Here is a 20,049-nt window from a genome sequence, read left to right as displayed (position 1 = left end):
TTGTACAATACAGCATGGCACGCTAGCATTTTGGAGCTATTTTCTCCCTCTCTTTTTGCATGGTTTTGTGGGACTCTCATTACACTACTTCTACTAGATCTGATCCTACTGTGAATGGGAAGGCTTGTTGTCTCTTGAATGTGTATGGATAAATTTTGTTGTTCCTATTGGGCTCCAGGAAGTGAGCGGGCGGAAGCCCGCCCTCTACTAAAGGACCTCCCCCCAGCCTAAGGGGAGTATCCACAGGTCTGGGATTCCAAGTGAGTACGGAGGACAACTAAAAATAAAACAGGGACAGGAGTGAGGTCATAGGGCTAATTGAAAGGCAGAACACTGGGCTGGATGAACTGATCTGGCAAATTCCATATTACCATATATGAAAGCCAATTTTTCCCATGCTAAGAACATTCCATACCCTGTTAAACCAGTTATGGGGTTGGAGTTCAGAGGAGAAGCATTCCACTAGCGGGCCCTAGGGCAAATCTGTTGGCAGTTGTTGAAGAAAAATTATGGGTAGGGCTGAAACAAAACTGAGAGATTCTGAAAAGTCTACATGGACAGCTATAAAGGTGTCTTATTGATTTTCTTGTTTAAACAAGTAAATTGGGCTTTAGTCCTGGATGGCTTTCAGATGTGAAATACTTAGTACCCTGGGCACACTGACCTGCTGAAACAGCTTTTCATAGCTGTTTTGAAGCCTTCTATACTAAGCAAAAGCATAGCAAGAAATCATTGTTTGGAATGTCTTAAGCTTGCAAAATGTGTACAATGCTTTTGTCCCATGCAGGCATCATTAATTTTAATGATAGCAATACCTGGGAGCAAATCTTTACCTGAGCTGGTGAGATCTGCAGTAATGGCTTCCAGGGCATGCATGAATAATACTGGAAGAAATTTTTTAGGTCAAAACTTTCTTTGCCAAAAAATTCAGCTTTGTGTCAACCAAAAAGTTTAATAAATTCGTCCAATTTGTAGTGTTCGAAAAACCAAATAAACTCATGTTTGCATGTTTATGTTTAATTAAAAATTAAAACATTTCATTTTGATATTTTGGAAATATGAAACATTTCAATTTTCTGATTCAAAACTACTTTGTTTAAAAACTTGCTTCATTGTCCTTTTAAAAAAAATGTAAAAGAATCTCGAATAAAAAGATTTGGTTTAGTTTGATCTGAAACAAAAAAAAATTTCAACTTCTTGGCTTGCTGAGAAACTTTTGTTTCAGGTCAACTCAAAAACATTTTTTTTGTTTTCTTTTTAATGGCCAGCGAACCAAAAAATCCGTTATTGACACAGCTTTACATGAGATACAAGAATTTCAGCTTCACTGGTTCATCTACTTGTCATAATTCAGCCTGCCAACCAGTGCTTTGAAATCACATAGAAGCTCTGTTCTCAGCAGCTGTGCTGGTGTTAATGATAGTGCATTTTAGAGCCTGGACGCACTTGGTATAAGTTCTGAGATTCTACCAGTGTTGATCTTTCTTCTAAACTATTGCAAAAATATGTAATGTGGATAGCATTCTTTGTTTAATGTAGACAGTAGTGGTGACACTTCGGGGTGGAGGGAGGATTTACTAGTGTTCCATTGATCATGAGGAGTCAGGGAGGGAGCATGGCTCAACCACGCTTAAGCAGTGGTCCTGTAATAAATCAGTTTGGCTGCTGCCAGAGCAGTGTTCTGGTTGTAATGCCACTGAAATTTGTCCCAGCCACCATTCATACAGACAGTGTGACTGGGCCAGATCAGTGAGTGGCATAGTGACCTGATGCATGGGATCACAGTGCCACTCAAATTTGGCCCAGCTGCCCCTCCATCCAGATGGGGGTAGCTGAGCCAAATGGTGTTGCAACCTGGTGCGTAAGGATTCTGTCCCTGTATGGCAGAACTGTGGGGAGTCCACAACTCCTGGCAGCACCGGCTCATGCACTATGTGCATAAGAGAGATTGAAGACTTCCCGGCCCAGGAAGATCTGGGGTTCTTCCGAGGGGGAGATGAACAGGGCTGTTGCCTGGGATGGCGGGGAGGGATTTGTGTCCCCCCTCCCCAGGCAAGAAATATCTGAATTGACACCACTGGTAGACCGGCTTTACAGTGTGGAACTTTTTAGGACTTTTTCCTTCTAGAGGAGTCTTTTAAACCCTTGTTCTTGCTAGAAAACTGCTAACATGGTTTCAGATTTTTGTTAGTGGCATTTTGAAGCCCTGACTATACTAGGGCTTTGTCTGAACTAGCCTTTTCCCTAAATTTCCACCTGTTAATACCAGTGTAACTCCACTGGTAGTAACAGGGGAAGCTCTGGTCTAGACAGGGCACCAGTGGCCATGGGTGTTCTTCCATAGTGGCTTAATTCTGCCCAGGACAAGCATATAATAATGGTAAAAATGCTCGTAGCAGTGATCAACTTAGCATTGGCACAACTCCAGTGTAATCAACAGTGAGGAAACTGTTGGAAGAAAAGGCTGTTTTTAAAAAAGTCCTCAGAGATTGGCTCAATCCTAAAAGAGTCTTTCACTCTGATAAAAGTGCCTTAACTGCCAGTGTGGACAGAATGAAACAGTTGTCAGTGCTGTAGACTTATTGCTGAAAAAGGCTTAAGTTCCTAGTGTGCACTGCCTTTAATAGGGCAAAGCCTTTGCCCTGATGTCCTTAGTTACTGGTGATGGTCATCTTTCACATGCTGATTTTTTTGAGGTCATTCTCTCTGCAAGTTAATGGGAAAAGATTCCTAGGCTTTTGAGCGGTACCACATGGCAGGCCTTTGGCTGCCTTTCCCTAATGTATAGGTGACTTGAAAAGTAGCTGGAATGACTAGCTCTGCATACATTTAGCAAATGGTAATACTTAATATTGACACCTAGATAGGAGTTTAGTCTATGTTTATAGAAGCTGTTTCCTGTTAAGTCATAAACTTTAATTGCTCCTAAAGTCCAGCCCTGTTTAGGGTGGTCTCCTTTGAAGTTGTCCTCGTCTGAGTTTTGTAATGAGTGATGATAGCCTTATTTACACACCCACACTCTCTCTCTAAACCACAAACTTGTTACTGTGTTCATCTTTTCAAGACTTTTGTTAGTCTACTGTACAACCCTTTGAAATATGTTTCTAATAAACTTTATTTTAGCCAACATCTGTTGAGCTATTAGTCTCTGAAAGAATCAGCTGAGATGGATGTTGAGGGGAAGGGAGGAAAGTGGCTTGCCTAATGTTTGTTTTCTGAAGCTACATTTGAGTGACTATCGCATTATTTTCTTCTTGTATTTATAACTGTCTTTATCTGGGCATTGCCACTTCCTGCTTTTGAATTTAAGCTGGTGTTCTCACTAGTTCAATTAAGAACAGTTCAGTTGTCTAGTGCAGATATGGCTGAAGTGTAAGAGGTTTATCATGGAAATGCCTTTCTAACCATAGCATTGATGGCCACACAGACTGCAATATGTGCATGCCCAGATGATCAGTAAGATAATTCAGAAGCACACCATAGAGTAAAATGTGAAAGCCTCTTAACCAATAGTGCAAATATCAGTGTTGTACTCACAGTACAGAAAAATACACACATTTTAGTTATGACTCCTCCATACTAAGCAGTGAAGCTAAAATTGGTGTAGATAAAAATCTTGTTGTTCATCAGTAAACAGACTAGTTAAAATAGCAAAGTAGCTTCTAATAATTCCCTGGGGTTTTTTGTTTGTCTTTTTTTTTTTTCTTTTTTTTTTATAACTTTATCTCACTGTTCGTGAGCTGAAACAATCTGTGCTCAATCTCAGCCCAGAGGTGAAAATCTGAGGGAAATCCCTACAGTTGTAAGGGAAAAATCTAAGGCAGACTTTGAAATGTCAAACTGAGCATGCAGGTAGCCCTCAGAACTGTTTGGTCTAAAATCTGTTTAGCATATGAAAGTTCTGTAGAATCATTGCACTGTGAAATGTCCTATAAGTTTTAAATTGCACTTCCATATTGATGCCCTACCAGATGGAAGTTGGGGGGAGAGATTGGGAGACGTGCCCTGGGAAAGTCTGCACACCTCTTGAATAGGCTGAGAACATGGAAGAGTTTTGCTTTTCCCACTTCTAAGAGTTTTATTTTGTCTAATAGCATACTTAAAGAACTTTTCAGCAAAGAAAGTGAGATTCTGTGTACCTAAATAAAACTGCAGAGGGAACGTTCAGTCAGAACATAGTCACCAAAATTCAGATACTGTCAAACTTGACATCCTTACCCATGTCAAGTGACATGGTGTCAGTAGTATCTTCAAGTCAGACTCCGTTTCATCTCATCCAAAATATAGTATCTCTTACACATTGTTGTGGCATTAGCTCAGTACTGACTCACATGCTACCTAATGAATTACCAGCTTCACATCCTGTATCACCTGGATTTTTCTTTAGAGGTCTCTCATCCAAGACCCAAGTAGATAGACTTAAGGAGTTTCACCACCCTTGGCTTTAATCTCCAGAGCTGTCAGTCTAGTGCTAAATTTACTTGAAATGTTGTAAGGCTTTTTGTATTGGAATAAAGCTACAATAACATCTTTCCTCTGCTTTTTCAGGATCCGGAAGTTATGGTCGCATTCCAAGATGTTGCCCAGAACCCAGCAAACATGTCCAAGTACCAGAACAACCCCAAGGTCATGAACCTCATCAGCAAACTGTCAGCCAAATTTGGAAGTCAACCATAAATTCCCTTTTAATAAAATCAAGTGTATGGAAAAAAGAATTGATTACTTAACAAATGCAGATGTTGCAATAACACAAACCATTGTACCTCTAATCTTCTCATGAAGAGAACTGGGGTGCTCTAAAGAGAGTCCATCTCTTGCCCCCCATGCATCAAACTTTTTACAAAGATTGGTTTAGTTACTCAAATTATACTCAATAACACACTTTCAATCCTCCCTCTCTACCCCAGAGTTGCAACCATTTGTTACAAGTACAAGTAATGCTGTCTCCTTTGAATTAAGACTTGTAATAGATTGTAATCTTTCAATAGGTAGTCTGATTTAACAAAAAGCAGTTTTAAATCAAACTGTCATCCTGGCTTTCACTTCCCCAGCAAGTAAAGAAGCAGGAATTGTAACACCAGGGTCCTGTATTATCCATCGGGGCAGGAAAATTGGTCTAATTGTAGGAGGAGGTATGGTGGGAACAATCATTTTAAAGTATTCACTAGATGAAGGAGGTGTCCGCATGTACTGTTACACACCCTTTTATTTGCTTTACGTTTTGATATGTGGCTGATTTTAGATGGTGGTTAGAGCAAAACCAATAAGGGTCACCAATATTCTAACTACTTATACACTGGAACTTCTGGCAGTACTGCCAACAATGTTTAAAACTTAGGATTGCCCCCTGCTCTGTGGCTATCCTTTGCTCATTCTGGCATGAAACACATTTTATTGCAGATACCACTGAGGTTAGGTAGGTTACTTGCTATATTCTTGTCCAACATATTTATGTAATACTGTTGTATTATCTCTGTCCAGGTGGATAAGGGAGAGCACTCTTATTGTCTGTAGCAGTGCACTCCTCCTTTCCTTCCCTGACTGGCAGGTCTTTAACTAGTTGTACTCTTTCTGATGAGGCAACTCTTGCCAGGCTTCATCCATTTGAAAACTAGAAGGAAGGAAACTTATCCCTACCACCACCTTTGTCCCCTTAAGTGGGCAAGCTATCCTGAACATGGGGTGTAAAATGCTATTACTATCAGTTAAAGGCAAAATAAACCCCACAATAGAGCAACTCTGGGTTCTGAGGGAGTCTGAGTCCTAATATGCTTACAGATTAAATCTCTTGGCCAAAGTCTTCAACTTTTGTCTTTTGTCCTCTTATCAGAGCAGTCGAGTCCTTTCCTACTATCGCACACCCCAGTCTTCCATCTTTTAACTTTCTTTTTTAATATGATGCTGTCCCAGTGGTCAACACTTCAGTTCAATTCATGGTTCTTGGGGTTTGGGATAAATATGAGAAGGTGGATTAGTTGGCGCAGATGGTGCATACCTTTTAACACTTTGTGAATTTACAGCATGGGTATCCTTGGAACAGTGTGTCTTTGCTGGTATGTTCTTGCTGCTTCCATTTGTTTTTTGTCTTTAATAAACATTGCCTCCTGCTCATGTTGGAAAGTATATCATAACTAGCTTTTGGTTATGTTTGGGTCTTCTGAAAGCTTTTCTGTTCAGTGATCTTGTAATTCTGTGTCTTAAGCCATAATGGATGTCACTGTTTTAATTAAATCTGGACTTGTTTAGGAACTCAACAACAGATGCAAAAATCACACACACGCCAAATCACACACACGCCAAATGCTTTTTCTCATACTAATAACCCTGCAAAATGGAAAGAGATGTGAATTCTTTTTTGCTTAAGAAATATAGTTCTGAAATACTTCTAGTTGCCTTTAAAAAAAATAAAATAAAATAAAGTATGGTTTTGAAAAATTAAGTTTCTTAGCTTGGCTTTGTAACTGAACACTTGTTCATTAAGTGAAAACCCTAATGTAAGCACACAGTTTATGATTAAACTGCATATAACCTGGACTAAATGCCTGACTAAGGGCTTGTCTTCCCTGCAAAGTTAACTCAAATTAGAGCACAACTGTTGCCCCTAACCCAGCTCCTGTCCATATACAAAAATTTCTGGCATGAGTGATTGTGCTTTAAATCAAGCAAGCTTGGGAGTATAGGTTGAGCTCAGGTGCTGCTGATGCTCAACCTACTATGCTGTGTGAATGCATATTGAGTCCACTTGAGTACAGTCTCTCTCCCTTTTCCCCCCTGCAGCTGTCTTCCCAAAAGTCCCCAGGGCCTTTGTCTACCTACCTACTCCCTGGTTTTGGACTGGAACTTACTCCCAGACAGTATAAATAGCCTGCTTTGGTGTTCAGACCCCACCTCAGCATGCAGTTTTCTGTACTAGTAATATTTACATAGTACTTCTACTGCCTTCTGAGCTGAACAAGTACAGCTGGCAGAGTGGATAAAAATTCACTTTAAAAATGTTTATTTAAACCTGATTAATTTTAAATTATATTTTGTTTGTAAGAAAAACCTCTTTAAAATTGAAATTATGACAACCTGTGTTAAAGCCTGAATTATAATGTTTAAGTACACGTAGCTTCTGATCTTTCTTTGAAAGTCAAACTATTGAATTAGTGGAAGTCACTGCTAAGCACCTGGAACCAGAACTTGCTGAAGTGCTAAAACAACATTTGACAGCAGTAGCCTCTTCTGCAGACACAGAATATTTTCTTCATTTCAGTTTATTTAACTAGTTTAGGTCAGTGACTAGCTCATTCCAGTTAAGAAACTAATTGGGAGTTGAAAAAACAGGAAAGCTTGTTTTTGTATCTCAATTTGTGAATAAAAATAAAGGAAGGTGAGATCTAGTTCTAAAATCTTGAAGGATAGGGTGACCAGAAACAATTAATTGAACTAGCTAATCACAGATGCTTGCTTTTTATTAAGTTTTAAACAAACAATTTTTTAAAATGCTGTCTTTGTGAATTTTAATTTCAATTTTCATCCAGGTACAGCTTAATGCAAATCAGGAGTGAAAAAATCTAGTAAATAAGAAATGCATCATTCACCATTTTCTAATATACTAAATATAAATTAAAAATCTGGATAAAGGCATGTTACATACATATTTAAGCAGTTATATAGTTTGTGTAGGTCAGTCAAAAGAAACACCAAAGTTAGTGTGAAGGCTATACTTAATTGCAAAAAAACATATTTTAATAGATACCACCCAGTGAGAATCAACTTTTCTAAAGGGAAATAAGCGCAAATGCAAAACAAGATTAAAATCAAATATTTAAGTCAAGGTTCTGTTTGCTGATTTAAATAGATATTATAATCAGTGTTTTAAATGGCCTTGATTAAAATAATCTACCCTGGTATTCTGGGAGAGCATACTCCCCGTGGGTGACTAGCTGGTCTGAGGCAGATATCAAAGTTTTTGTGAAGCCAGCAAGACCTAAAATTTTGGGTGTGGGGCCAGAAATAAGTCTCAATGATATCTCCAGGAAGCAAGCTGACAAAGGAATCCACCACATTAGACCTCTGCCAGGGAAAGATCAAATCTCTGAAGAGGCTGTACTACTAGGCAAAGGACTGCAACTCTTGTTCTGGTAACTCCCCTAGAACACCACTGTTCTATGAGGAGTTGGACCAGGAGATTAACAGTACCTCAAGCATGGAGCTCCTGAATACCCCTTGATATCTCAAGGGTCCTAGGAAATGTACATGGGTGATCAAGGGCTGAGTCAGAGGAACTGGGGGACAATCTCAGCTGAGGGTAGAGATCACCACTTCTAGGTATAGCCTGTCTGACCTCACCCAGCCCTCCCAGGCCCTCTTCAGGGAGGAGATAGAAGAACACATGTGAAAGGATACAGCAGAGGAATCAGCATCAACTCATCTGAGTAAAGTGACTCATCAGTGTTATGGATGAGGAAATATGAGAAAAGGGGGCTGTCCTTATCTGTGTGAGACCACCCTCTTGCTGGAGTGGGAGATGTTGCATGCTGGAGACTGGGCTTTTTATGCAATGCATATTGTTGCTTTACTTTGAGGGCAAAAGAATTTCCCCATTCTGCTCTTTTCCCCTCATGCACATGCTGTCCAATACCGATTCCAAGCAGGGAAGAAAATGTTTTAAACATGCAAGTGGTGACTTAGTGGTGTATACTGCTGCATGTGTGCAAAATAGGGATTATTACAATACTCCAAACCAAGCGCTGCAGGAGTGGGACAAGCATAGTTGTGGACTCACATATAACTACTTTTTCTCAAGCAAGATAGCATTTTTAGAGGCAGTCAAAACTTAAAGACTGGTTTAGGAAACAAATCCACTGCATGGCCTGTGTTGATATTAAGTTCTGAGCATATCTATAAAGTCTCCTGGAAATACAGGTCCAGCTGCTATGGGTGGAAGGGATTGGAGTTGCAAAGACACATCTGGGGAGGTTCTATACTGCTGCATTCTAGTTCAGCATCCTGTTTATAGCGGCCTGAATTTTACTCCACTCCTGGATAATGATGCAAGAAAACTTCTCATGGTATAGGAGCTTCAAACAGTCAGCCAGGTGTGTCAGCATTGGAAACTTCTCATGTAGGATTGTCAACTTTCTAACTGCAGAAAACTGAACACCCTTGCCCTGCCCTTTCTCCAAGGCCCTGCCCCCATTCACTCCATCCCCCCTCCCCTTGTCCCTTGCTGTCCCCCACCCATCCTCACTCGCTCATTTTCACTGGGCTGGGGCAGGGGGTTGGAGTGCAGGAGGGAGTAAGAGTTCCAGCTAGGGGTGTAGGCTCTGGGGTGAGGCCAGGGATGAGGGGTTTGGGGTGCAGGAGGAGGCTCCTGGCTGGGGGGTGGGGCTGAGGGGCGGGGGGGAGGAGGTGTGGGGTATGGGCTCTGGGAGGGAGTTTACGTGTGGGAGGAGGTTCCAACCTGGGGCAGAGGGTTGGGAGGTGGGAGGGGCTCTGGTAGGGTGACCAGATGTCCTGATTTTATAGGGATAGTCCTGATTTTTGGGTCTTTTTCTTATATAGGCTCCTATTACCCTCCACCCTCTGTCCCAATTTTTCACACTTGCTGTCTGGTCACCCTAGGCTCTGAGCTGGGAATGTGGCTCCAGGGTGGGGTGTGGAGAGGGCTCCATGCTGGGGCAGGGGTAGGGTGACCATATGTCCTGTTTTGGCAAGGACAGTCCCTTTTTTAAGCAGTGTTCTGGCTGTCCTGACTTTTTTGGCAAAAGTGGGCATTTGTCCTTGATCAGCTAGCAAGAACAAACGGGACAAATGCCCACTTTTGTCAAAAAAGTCAGGTGCAAGGGGTGAGCAGCGATGCCAGCCCCCTGCAGGGAGCAAAGGCAGGGCTCGGGTGGGGATGCAGACAGAGCTTGAGTGAACAGTGATGCCAGCCCCAGTCTTGCACGTCAGGGGTATGCAGGGATTGGACGAGCAGCGACCCCAGCTTCTCAGGGAGAGAGGGTGGGCTCAGACAAGTGACTTGGACCAGCCCCGCATGGGGGAAAGGTGAAGGGGGTGAGGGCTAGCCCCACACAGTGACCCATTTTCTCTTTGGGAAATATGGTCACCTTAGGCAGGGGGTTGAGGTGCGGGAGGGGGCTCAGAGCTGAGGCAAGGGGTTGGGGTGCAGGAGGAGGTGAGGGGTGTGGGCTTTGGGCAGTGTTGACCTCAAGCAGCTCCCAGGAAGTGGCGACATGTCTCTCCAGCTCCCAGGCGGAGGAGCAACCAGGGGGCTCTGCACACTGTCCCCACCCGCAGGCATCGCCCCCACAACTCCCATTGTCTGCGATTCCCAGTCTTAGCCAACCTACCTTAGCCCTGCTGTGCTGCCACCTGTACTTTTAATGGCCCAGTCAATGCTGCTGACCGGAGCCACCAGGGTCCCTTTTCAACTGGGTGTTACGGTTGAAAACCAGATACCTGGCAACCCTAACTGTGGATAGGCTTCAACAGGAGAGATTGAGGGAGTCCTACGTCAGAATATCCCTTAAATCAGGCCTTGTCTACACTACAAAGTTTTGTCAGCCAAAGTTATGCCACTTTCTTCTTCGAGTGATTGCTCCTATGCATTCCAGTTAGGTGTGCGTGCCGTGCGTGCACGGCATCTCGGAACTTTTTTACCCTAGCAACACCAGCGGGCTGGCTGGCGCCCCCTGGAGTGGCGCCACTATGGCGCTAGTTATATACCCCAGCCGGCCCGTCCGCTCCTCAGTTCCTTCTTACCGCCCGTGACGGCCAGTTGGAACTGTGGAGTGCTCTTCGTTCTCCACGACCCTAGCGTTCGCATCTCTTCTTGTATATAGTTAGTTTAGTAGTTAGTTTGACAGTTTTTTAGAAAGTTAGTTAGTGTATATAGATAAGGTAAAAGGGGGGGGGGGTTCCCCTTTTACCTCACCCGGTGCGGGCTCATGCCCAAGGCACCGGGCTTTAAGCCCTGTGCGGCGTGCCAGAGGCCTATGCCCATCGGAGACCCGCACGACGCCTGTCTCCGTTGCCTGGGCGAAGGACACAGAACGGACAAGTGTTCGATCTGCTCGACTTTTAAACCGCGGACCCGGAAAGAGCGGGATATCCACTTGAAGCAGATCTTAATGGAAGCGTCGCTTCAACCACCGGCACCGTCCGCACCGGCACCACGAACTGCCTCGGTGCAGAGCGCACCGGCGGCACCGAGCAGCTCCACCTCCGTGGCGCCGCCGATACAGAAAGCGGCTGCGAAGTCGCGGCACCGCTCGCTTTCGCCTGCGAAGAAGCAGAGACTGGCGAAGGCACTGGCTCAGGTTCGCTCTGAGGACTCTGCAAGAGCGGTTGCGCAGCCTGCGGCCCCCGCGGTGCCCGTGCACAAGCCGTGCACCGGACCCTTGACTCCGGCGCCGCAAGGCCCCTCGAGTCCGGCGCCGCCACGCTCCCCGGTGCCGTCCGCGGTTGAGCCCCGGCTGTCATCAACGCCGGAGACATTCGCCTCCGCAAGAGAGCTGATCCAGCTCATAGAGGCGCCAGGCCTCCGGCCCCCGGCACCGCCGGTGCGGGCTGTCGTGTCGGCGGGGAAGCCGGCTAGAATGACCCGGCCACCGTCCCTGGACAGGCGGCATGGACGACGCACCCGGACCCAGTCCCGTTCCCGGTCCCGCGGCAGGTCTCCATCCAGGCGCTCGCGATCTCGGCACCGCTCGCCTTCGCGGTACCGATCGCCGTCAAAACGTCGGTCGCAGTCCCGGTACCGCTCGTCATCGCGGTACCGGTCGTACTCCCGACGCTGCACGAGATCTAGGTCGCCATCGCGTCGGCACCATCAGAGATCGCCGTCCCGGCACCGCTCCCGGCACCGCGACTCGCGCGGGCGTTCATGGCACCGGCGGTCTCAGTCCCGGTCGAGCTCCCGGCACCGGTCGAGCTCCCGGCACCGTGGCGGACGTCACTCCCGGTCGCCTTCCCGGTACCGACCGAAGCAACCTCGCGCTTCTTTGCCATCCGGGGACGGACTGCCCCATTCGGCAGCGCACTCTGCGAGCGCCTCGGCACCACCATGGCCATCTCGACCCGCGTCGGTCGCTTCCGGCACGGATGGATACGGACTCCTGCCGCCCACCCCACAAGGCCATCCTCAAGGCCGTGGGGCTTCTGGGTTCCATGGGCCCAGTATGAGGCCCAGGGGGTGCCTTTTCCACCAAGGCCTCCCGCGTCAGAGCGCAGGGTCCCAGAGGCGACGATATCCTGACCGGCCCCTTCGCCACCGGCGGCGGATGCTATAGCGTCGGAGTCCCAAGGCCACGCGCAGCCCGCACCCCCCGACGAGCAGGTGGCGGACCCCTCTTCGGAGGCGGTCGTCCAGGGGTTGTCCTCCTCGTCCTCACCTGATGAGGCTGTGGCCGGCGCAGCGACTAAGGAGCCTCCTCCCATTGATGTAAAGGCTCACCAGGACCTCCTTCGTTGTGTGGCGACGGCTATGGCCTTGCCCATAGAGGAGGTGCAGGAAGACGAGGACCCTATTACGAACGTGGTCGGGGCGAACATGCCGGTGCGAGTGGCACTTCCTTTTGTACGGACGGTGCAGAAGAATGCCACCACTATCTGGCAGACGCCAGCGTCCGTGCCCCCTACAGCCCGTGGTGTTGAGCAAAAGTACTCTGTCCCTCCCACGGGCTATGAATATTTGTATACACATCCGACCCCGGACTCCCTGGTAGTCCAGTCGGTTAATGACAGGGAGCGGCACGGCCAACCGGCTCCTGCGCCCAAATCAAAGGACGCGAAGCGTATGGACCTGCTAGGCCGAAAGGTCTATTCCGCAGGAGGCCTGCAAATGAGGATTGCCAACCAGATGGTCCTCCTCGCCAGGTACGTCTTTGACATCTTGACGTCCCTGGCGAAATTTACTGAGCTCCTGCCGACAGCCTCCCGCCAGGAGTTCGCGGCCATGTTGGAGGAAGGGAGGAGGTCGTCTAGATCCTCCATCACAGCCACCCTCGACGCTGCGGACTCGGGTGCGAGGACCTTGGCCTCCGGTGTCACGATGCGGCATATCGCCTGGCTGCAGTCTTCCACCCTGCCGCCGGAGGTCCAATATACGCTACAGGACCTACCGTTTGATACAAAAGGGCTGTTCTCGGAGAAGACGGATTCTCGGATCCAAACTTTGAAGGACGGCCGTATCGCGATACGTACGTTAGGCATGCATACGCCAGCGACGCAGCGCAGGCCATTCCGTCCACAGCCCTCCCGACCGGCCTTCCAGTCCCGGTATCATCCTTACAACAGCTGGCGTCCGGCCCAAAATTGCCGTCGTCCATCCGGCAACCGCCAGAACCAGGGCCAGGCCGCTTCCAAGGCCCCTCAGGGGGCCAAGCAGGCCTTTTGATGGGACGCTCGAGGACGGCCCATCACTCTCCCCACCGGATCCTTCCCCTTTATTTTACAACCGCCTTTCCCATTTCTTTTCGGCGTGGTCCCAATTAACATCAGACAACTGGGTGCTCCAAACAGTCCAGTCGGGATACCGCCTGCAATTTGTTTCGCCCCCACCTTCCCACCCACCCTCCCTGTCCCTCTTCAGGGACCCCTCTCACGAGCAAGTCCTCTTACAAGAGGTCCAGACTCTGTTGAGCGTGGGTGCCATAGAAGCAGTGCCTCAGGACAGACGGGGCAGGGGATTCTACTCCCGTTATTTTCTCATCCCCAAGACAAAAGGCGGGCTGTGTCCTATCCTGGACCTTCGCGAGCTGAACAAGTACCTGCTCAAGCCCAAGTTTCGCATGGTCACACTGGGGACCATCATTCCCTCTCTGGATCCAGGAGACTGGTTTGCTGCCCTCGACATGAAGGACGCGTACTTCCATGTCGCAATTTATCCTCCCCATCGTCATTACCTTCGGTTTGTGGTCAACGACACTCACTACCAGTTCGCCGTGTTGCCGTTCGGACTGTCCACCGCCCCGAGGGTGTTTACCAAATGCATGGCGGTAGTCGCTGCAGCCCTCCGCTGTAGTCAGATGCACGTTTACCCGTATCTCGACGACTGGCTGGTTCGAGGTCAGTCCCGGCAACTTGTGATGGACCAGATGTCAGAAATCATGTCTCTCTTTCATCGGCTCGGTCTTCTCATCAACACCGAGAAGTCCACTTGATTCCGACACAGCGGGTGGAGTTCATCGGAGTGGTTCTCGACTCCACAGTGGCCAGAGCCTGCCTCCCTCGCGCTCGGCACCAGACGATGGTCTCCATCATCCGGGACCTCGCCGCCTTCCCTACCACGACGGTGCGCTCTTGCCTCCGTCTCCTGGGCCACATGGCTTCATGCACGTATGTCACCGAGTATGCGTGGCTCCACCTTCGTCCGTTCCAGTCGTGGCTCGCGTCGGTATATTGGCCACATCGAGACCCCATCGACATGGTGGTCACGGTCACCAGGACGACCCTTGAGTCCCTCAACTGGTGGCTCAACCCAGAGGTCGTGTGTGCCGGAGTTCCGTTCCACCCTCCTCGCCCGTCCGTCACTCTGACCACGGATGCCTCAGCACTCGGTTGGGGGGCCCACCTGGGTGATCTCCACACGCAGGGCCAGTGGTTGGCCCAGGAGCTCGCTCTGCACATCAATGTTCGTGAGCTGCGCGCCATCCGCCTGGCCTGTCGCACCTTCTGCACCCACCTGCAAGGCCGTTGTGCGACAGTGTTCACGGACAACACCACCGCGATGTTCTACGTGAACAAGCAGGGCGGAGCCCGCTCCTCCCCCCTGTGCAAGGAAGCGATGCTCCTGAGGGACTTCTGCGTGACCCACTCAATTCACCTGGAAGCATCCTTTCTTCCGGGAGTGCAGAACACGCTGGCCGACCATCTCAGCAGGTCGTTTCTCTCCCACGAGTGGTCCCTCCGTCCAGACGTCGTCCACACAATCTTCCGGAGGTGGGGGTTTCCCCAAGTAGACCTATTCGCCTCCAAAGAGAACAGGAAGTGCCACCTGTTTTGCTCGTTCCAGGGTCGCTCGCCGGGCTCCCTGTCGGATGCCTTCCTGTATCCCTGGACGGATCGCCTCCTCTACGCCTTCCCTCCATTCCCGCTCGTGCACCGAGTGCTCCTGAAGCTTCGGAGGGACAGAGCCCACGTCATTCTAATCGCGCTGGCCTGGCCGAGGCAGCACTGGTACACCTTGCTGCTCGAGCTCTCCGTTCGGGAGCCCATCCTCCTCCCGTTGTGGCCGGACCTCATCACCCAGGATTTCGGCAGGCTCCACCATCCGAACCTGCAGTCCCTCCATCTTACAGCTTGGTACCTGAGTGGCTGACCCACGCGGAAAGGGGCTGTTCTGCAGCAGTTCAACAGGTCCTGCTCGAGAGCAGAAAGCCTTCCACTCGCTCCACTTACCTAGCGAAGTGGAAGAGGTTTGCACTCTGGTGTGATCATCGAGGTCTTAATCCATTCCTGGTCCCGGTCCCTACCATCCTGGACTACCTCTGGCACCTTAAGGAGCAAGGTCTGGCGGTCTCCTCCTTGAGAGTTCATCTGGCAGCGGTATCAGCCTTCCTTCCCTCTGTGGAAGGTCGGTCCATCTTCTCGAACCAGATGGTTTCCCGCTTCCTCAAGGGCCTGGACCGCTTGTACCCGCCGGTGCGGCGCCTGGCCCCGACCTGGGATTTGAATCTCGTCTTGGCCAAACTAATGGGTCTTCCGTTCGAGCCCTTAGCCACGTGCTCCCTGCTCTACCTCTCTTGGAAGACGGCCTTCCTCGTCGCCATTACATCAGCGAGACGAGTCTCTGAGCTTCGCGCTTTGACGGTCGACCTGCCATACACGGTCTTCCATGGGGACAAGGTGCAGCTTCGCCCTCATCCGGCCTTCCTCCTGAAGGTAGTGACAGCTTTCCATCTCAACCAGGAGATCTTCCTCCCGGTGTTCTTCCCGAAGCCGCATGCCTCGCCTCGGGAGCAGCAGCTGCATACCCTCGACGTCCGCAGAGCGCTCGCTTTCTACATCGAGCGGACGAAGCCCTTCCGGCGTTCACCCCAGCTGTTTGTAGCGGTTGCCGACTGCATGAAGGGAGAGCCGATATCCTCCCAACGGATTTCCTCCTGGGTCACTGCGTGTATCAGGACCTGCTATGAGCTGGCTCGCGTACCACCAGGCCGCGTCACTGCACACTCGACGAGGGCGCACGCCTCATCGGTTGCCTTCCTGGCCAACGTTCCAATCCAGGACATCTGTCGAGCGGCCACCTGGTCTTCGGTCCACACCTTCGCCTCCCATTACGCGTTGGTGCAGCAGTCTCGAGACGACGCAGCCTTCGGCTCCGCGGTATTATACTCCGCCACGTCTCACTCCGACCCCACCGTCTAGGTAAGGCTTGGGAATCACCTAACTGGAATGCATAGGAGCAATCACTCGAAGAAGAAAAGACGGTTACTCACCTGTAGTAACTGTTGTTCTTCGAGATGTGTTGCTCCTATCCATTCCAGACCCGCCCTCCTTCCCCACTGTCGGAGTAGCCGGCAAGAAGGAACTGAGGAGCGGACAGGCCGGCTGGGGTATATAACTAGCGCCATAGCGGCGCCACTCCAGGGGGCGCCAGCCGGCCCGCCGGTGTTGCTAGGGTAAAAAAGTTCCGAGATGCCGTGCACGCGCGGCGCGCACACCTAACTGGAATGGATAGGAGCAACACATCTCGAAGAACAACAGTTACTACAGGTGAGTAACCGTCTTTTATTAAAAGCACTTTAATTAAAACCGCTGTAGCATGTCCACACTAGCTCATGTCAGCAGTGCATCCACACCAGCAACTCTTGCATTGACACAGAGCAGTGCACTGTGGGTAACTAGCCCACTGTGCAGCTGGCCGCAGGGTGCTTTGGGAAGGGTTTGCAATGCCTCATGGGGCAGGTACAGCATCACATGATGCAGGTTTCTTAATCCTATCATTCTAGGGGCATCCTAGTAGATTGTCAGCTGCTTTTTCAACTGAGGAGGGGTGTGTGGAAGGGAGAGGCGAGTGGTGTATCTGGGGTGGGGAAGACAGCAGGCTGACTGACCTATCCTGAAGCAGAGGGAGGGAGCAGGGACACCCCCCCCATGTCAGCCCCCAGCTCTGCTCGGCACAGCAGTCTCTCCCGAATCAGCCGGCTCTGCTTGTGGTACTGTGATTCCTTCTGAGTTCCGGGAGCGGCATCCTGAGCAGCTCTGTGAGCTCTCTGTGCTAAGGAATGTCAAAGCAGCATAGCAGTCATGTCTATCCCCTGTCCCCCAGCAAGCCACTGTGCTCCTGGAACAGGTCAGAAAAGGAGCATTCCATGTTAATGATTTGCTCTTTGTTCCTGGAGCAGAGCAGCACGCTCAGCTGTCTGATACTTCTCAGAGCTTTGAAAGGGGAGGGGTGAAAACCTACAAGGCAGCGGAGATCAAAACAGTGAGCATCAGGGGCGGCTCTAGGCATTTTGCCGCCCCAAGCACTGCAGGCAGGCTGCCTTCGGCGGCTTGCCTGTGGAGGGTCCGCTGGTCTCGCGGTTTCGGCGGACCTCCCTCAGCTTTGAGGACTACAGTGTTGTTCCTGTGATTTTTCTAGGTTTCGAAAAGTTAGGTGTTGTAATGCTGATCTAAGTCCTTTTGTGAAGCCCATTCTCTCTATAACTTAACCCTGAGAGGATTTAAACCCCTTTACTGGGCTGAGAAAAGCCCTTCTTATTGGGATGGCCTGAGGAGTCAGATTTAGAGATTGGAGCTAACACCTGTGGTCTATTAGAGGGCTAGATGCTGGATCCAACAGCTGTACCTCATGAGTGAGGTTATAAAATGTTTAGAAGTGCAGTGGACTAGGAAAGAGTAGAGCTCCTTTCCACTCAGGAATGATCATAGGCTGGGGACAGATTAGATCTTTCTCTTTATTCTGCTAGACAAAGAAGGGTTGGGATTATGGCCACCCTGCCAAAGGAGGGTTGGGGCCCCTCTGCCAAGAGGGGAAATCTTGGTTGACTGTTTGATTAAACCACCTTGTCAAGTTGTCAGAAGGCAATTTGGTACAGGAAGTGGCCAAAGGAGGGTTGGGGCCCCTCTGCCAAGAGGGGAAATCTTGGTTGACTGTTTGATTAAACCACCTTGTCAAGTTGTCAGAAGGCAATTTGGTACAGGAAGTTGTTGTTCTGTGAGTGTATTTTGGTTTTCTTTTCTATTCTTGGTTAAAGGGTGACCCTGGACCCGTTTCTAAGTGGTGAAGCAGCAGTGTTATGATGGGCCCTCAAGCAAGGGGAATTTTTGAGTTTTGGTTAAAGTGTTAAGAAATATGGAGATGGAAAGAAAATGGAGTGGATGAGGAAGAGTGTTATTCATGTGAGAGAATGAAAGTGGGAGATGGGAAGAGTGAAAATGGACTAAAAAGAAATGGGAAATAAAAATAGAAGCAATGTCATACAAAAGTAAGGTAATTAACTTAGATTAAAGTTCCTTAATGACATTTCCTTGGTAGAAGAGGGGAAAGACTGATTGTCCTGAGAAACTTCAAGTCAATTGTAGAATAGTGAGCGACCATGTAACCTGGAGGAGTGTTGGTGGTCATGAGATAGTAGAAATGTACAACCAGTTTAGTTGATTCTACAAAAAGTCACTTGTCCTATTTTTTTATTTCCTCTCCTCCCATCTTACAGGATTGGTTACCGGAGGAAGCTGCTAGCTAGTGGAACAGATAAAGGCATGCAAGCCTCAAGGACCACTTCCCAAATTGCCTGTTCAATAGTGCAGTCCTGCTGCCATGTCTCCTCCAAGCCCTCACTGTGAACCCTGCACTGCACAAGTCCTCAAGCAAGCTGACTCTCACCAAATAAGTATAGTCATGTCTTTGAAATAGTATTTGTTCTGTCTCCAGCTGTTGTTGCAAATGGTAAATCTATAGATGCTCTGTTTGTAATTTGTGTCTGTTGATGCAGCCTGGGCCAGTGGCTAAGCTTCTTTTTTCCATATCAGAGGTGAGTATTGGATCATGGCAGGGTAAGGAGGACAAAAAGGAGATTTACTGTTCCAGGGTGGAAAAACAGAGTGAGCAAGATAAGGAGGGAATGGGAAAGGGAGTAGGAGAGAAGAGGGGAGGAATAGGCAAAAGAGAAAGTGCGAAAGATATAAATAGGAACATAAGACCAGACAGTGCAGATAAAGGAGGAAGGCAACAAGAGGAGAGAACCAAAACTACAAGAGTAAGAAATATTTTAGGACTCGAAACTGGAAATACTTTTTTTAAATAAACAAGCTGGGCTTGCAAATACAGCCTAGAAAATATGGAAAAGGTGTTGGACAGGGACAAGGCACAAAAGGGAATACAGAAGCATAATTGTACTAAATGGGGAAGGTGGTCATGGGCAAAAAGGAATATTGCCTGGATTGAAAGTAAGGAGGACTAGGCACCCAGTTGGTATTGCCAACTAATTTATTGGTGCTTCTCTTAAAGCTCCAGCTCCTGGAGGCTCGTGATTAGATGAAACCTCAGCTTAATTTAAAAAAATCTAGTCCTCATGGTTGCAGAGAAAAGTGAGAAAATCTGAACCACATGCATCCTAAAGGTTTAAAAATCAGAAAGCAAAATAAGACACCCTACATCTACTGTTTTTAAATCTGTTTGGGCCTGACTCATGACTCTTGAACACCTGGAGTTGGCACCCTTTTCCTCCCCTTTCTTCCCCATTTACTGATACCACAACTCTCTCCTATACAGGGATCCCCCAAACTGTTGCTCCTACCTGTCTCTCCAACAAGTGGCCTGTTCTTTGTCATTGTAAATCTGGTCAAGCTAATTTCTGATCTTGAAGGCAGGAGGGTTTTTTCATCATTGCCAACCCAAAATGCTTTAAAATCACAAGTCTGCCCCTTCTCCCACAAGAATAGGCTTAAGCCCCCTTCCCCCCAACATTTTGTATTTAATACTCTTAGGGTACGTCTTCACTACCCGCGGCAGGTAGCAATCGATTTCTCGGGGATCGATATATTGCGTCTCATCTAGACACGATATATCGATCCCTGAACGTGCTCATGTCGACTCCGTAACTCCACCAA

The 20,049-nt window shown here is 48.5% G+C and overlaps 1 protein-coding gene across 1 annotated transcript in view; it reads left to right on the top strand.

Moving 5' to 3' along the window:
• LOC120372578 (hsc70-interacting protein) overlaps positions 1-6,123 on the top strand; it is a 34,417-nt gene extending 28,294 nt beyond the window's left edge. The window contains exon 12 of the mRNA XM_039489805.1: positions 4,549-6,123. Coding sequence (XP_039345739.1) covers positions 4,549-4,677 — 129 coding nt within the window. The 3' untranslated portion in view covers positions 4,678-6,123. The remainder of the gene's footprint in view (positions 1-4,548) is intronic.
• Positions 6,124-20,049: the final 13,926 nt, after the last annotated feature.

Source organism: Mauremys reevesii, linkage group 1 (assembly GCF_016161935.1).
Source record: "Mauremys reevesii isolate NIE-2019 linkage group 1, ASM1616193v1, whole genome shotgun sequence".
In the NCBI taxonomy this organism is placed as follows: domain Eukaryota; kingdom Metazoa; phylum Chordata; order Testudines; family Geoemydidae; genus Mauremys; species Mauremys reevesii.
Note: the sequence above shows the minus strand (reverse complement) of the source record. Positions and strands in the feature narration are given on the sequence as shown.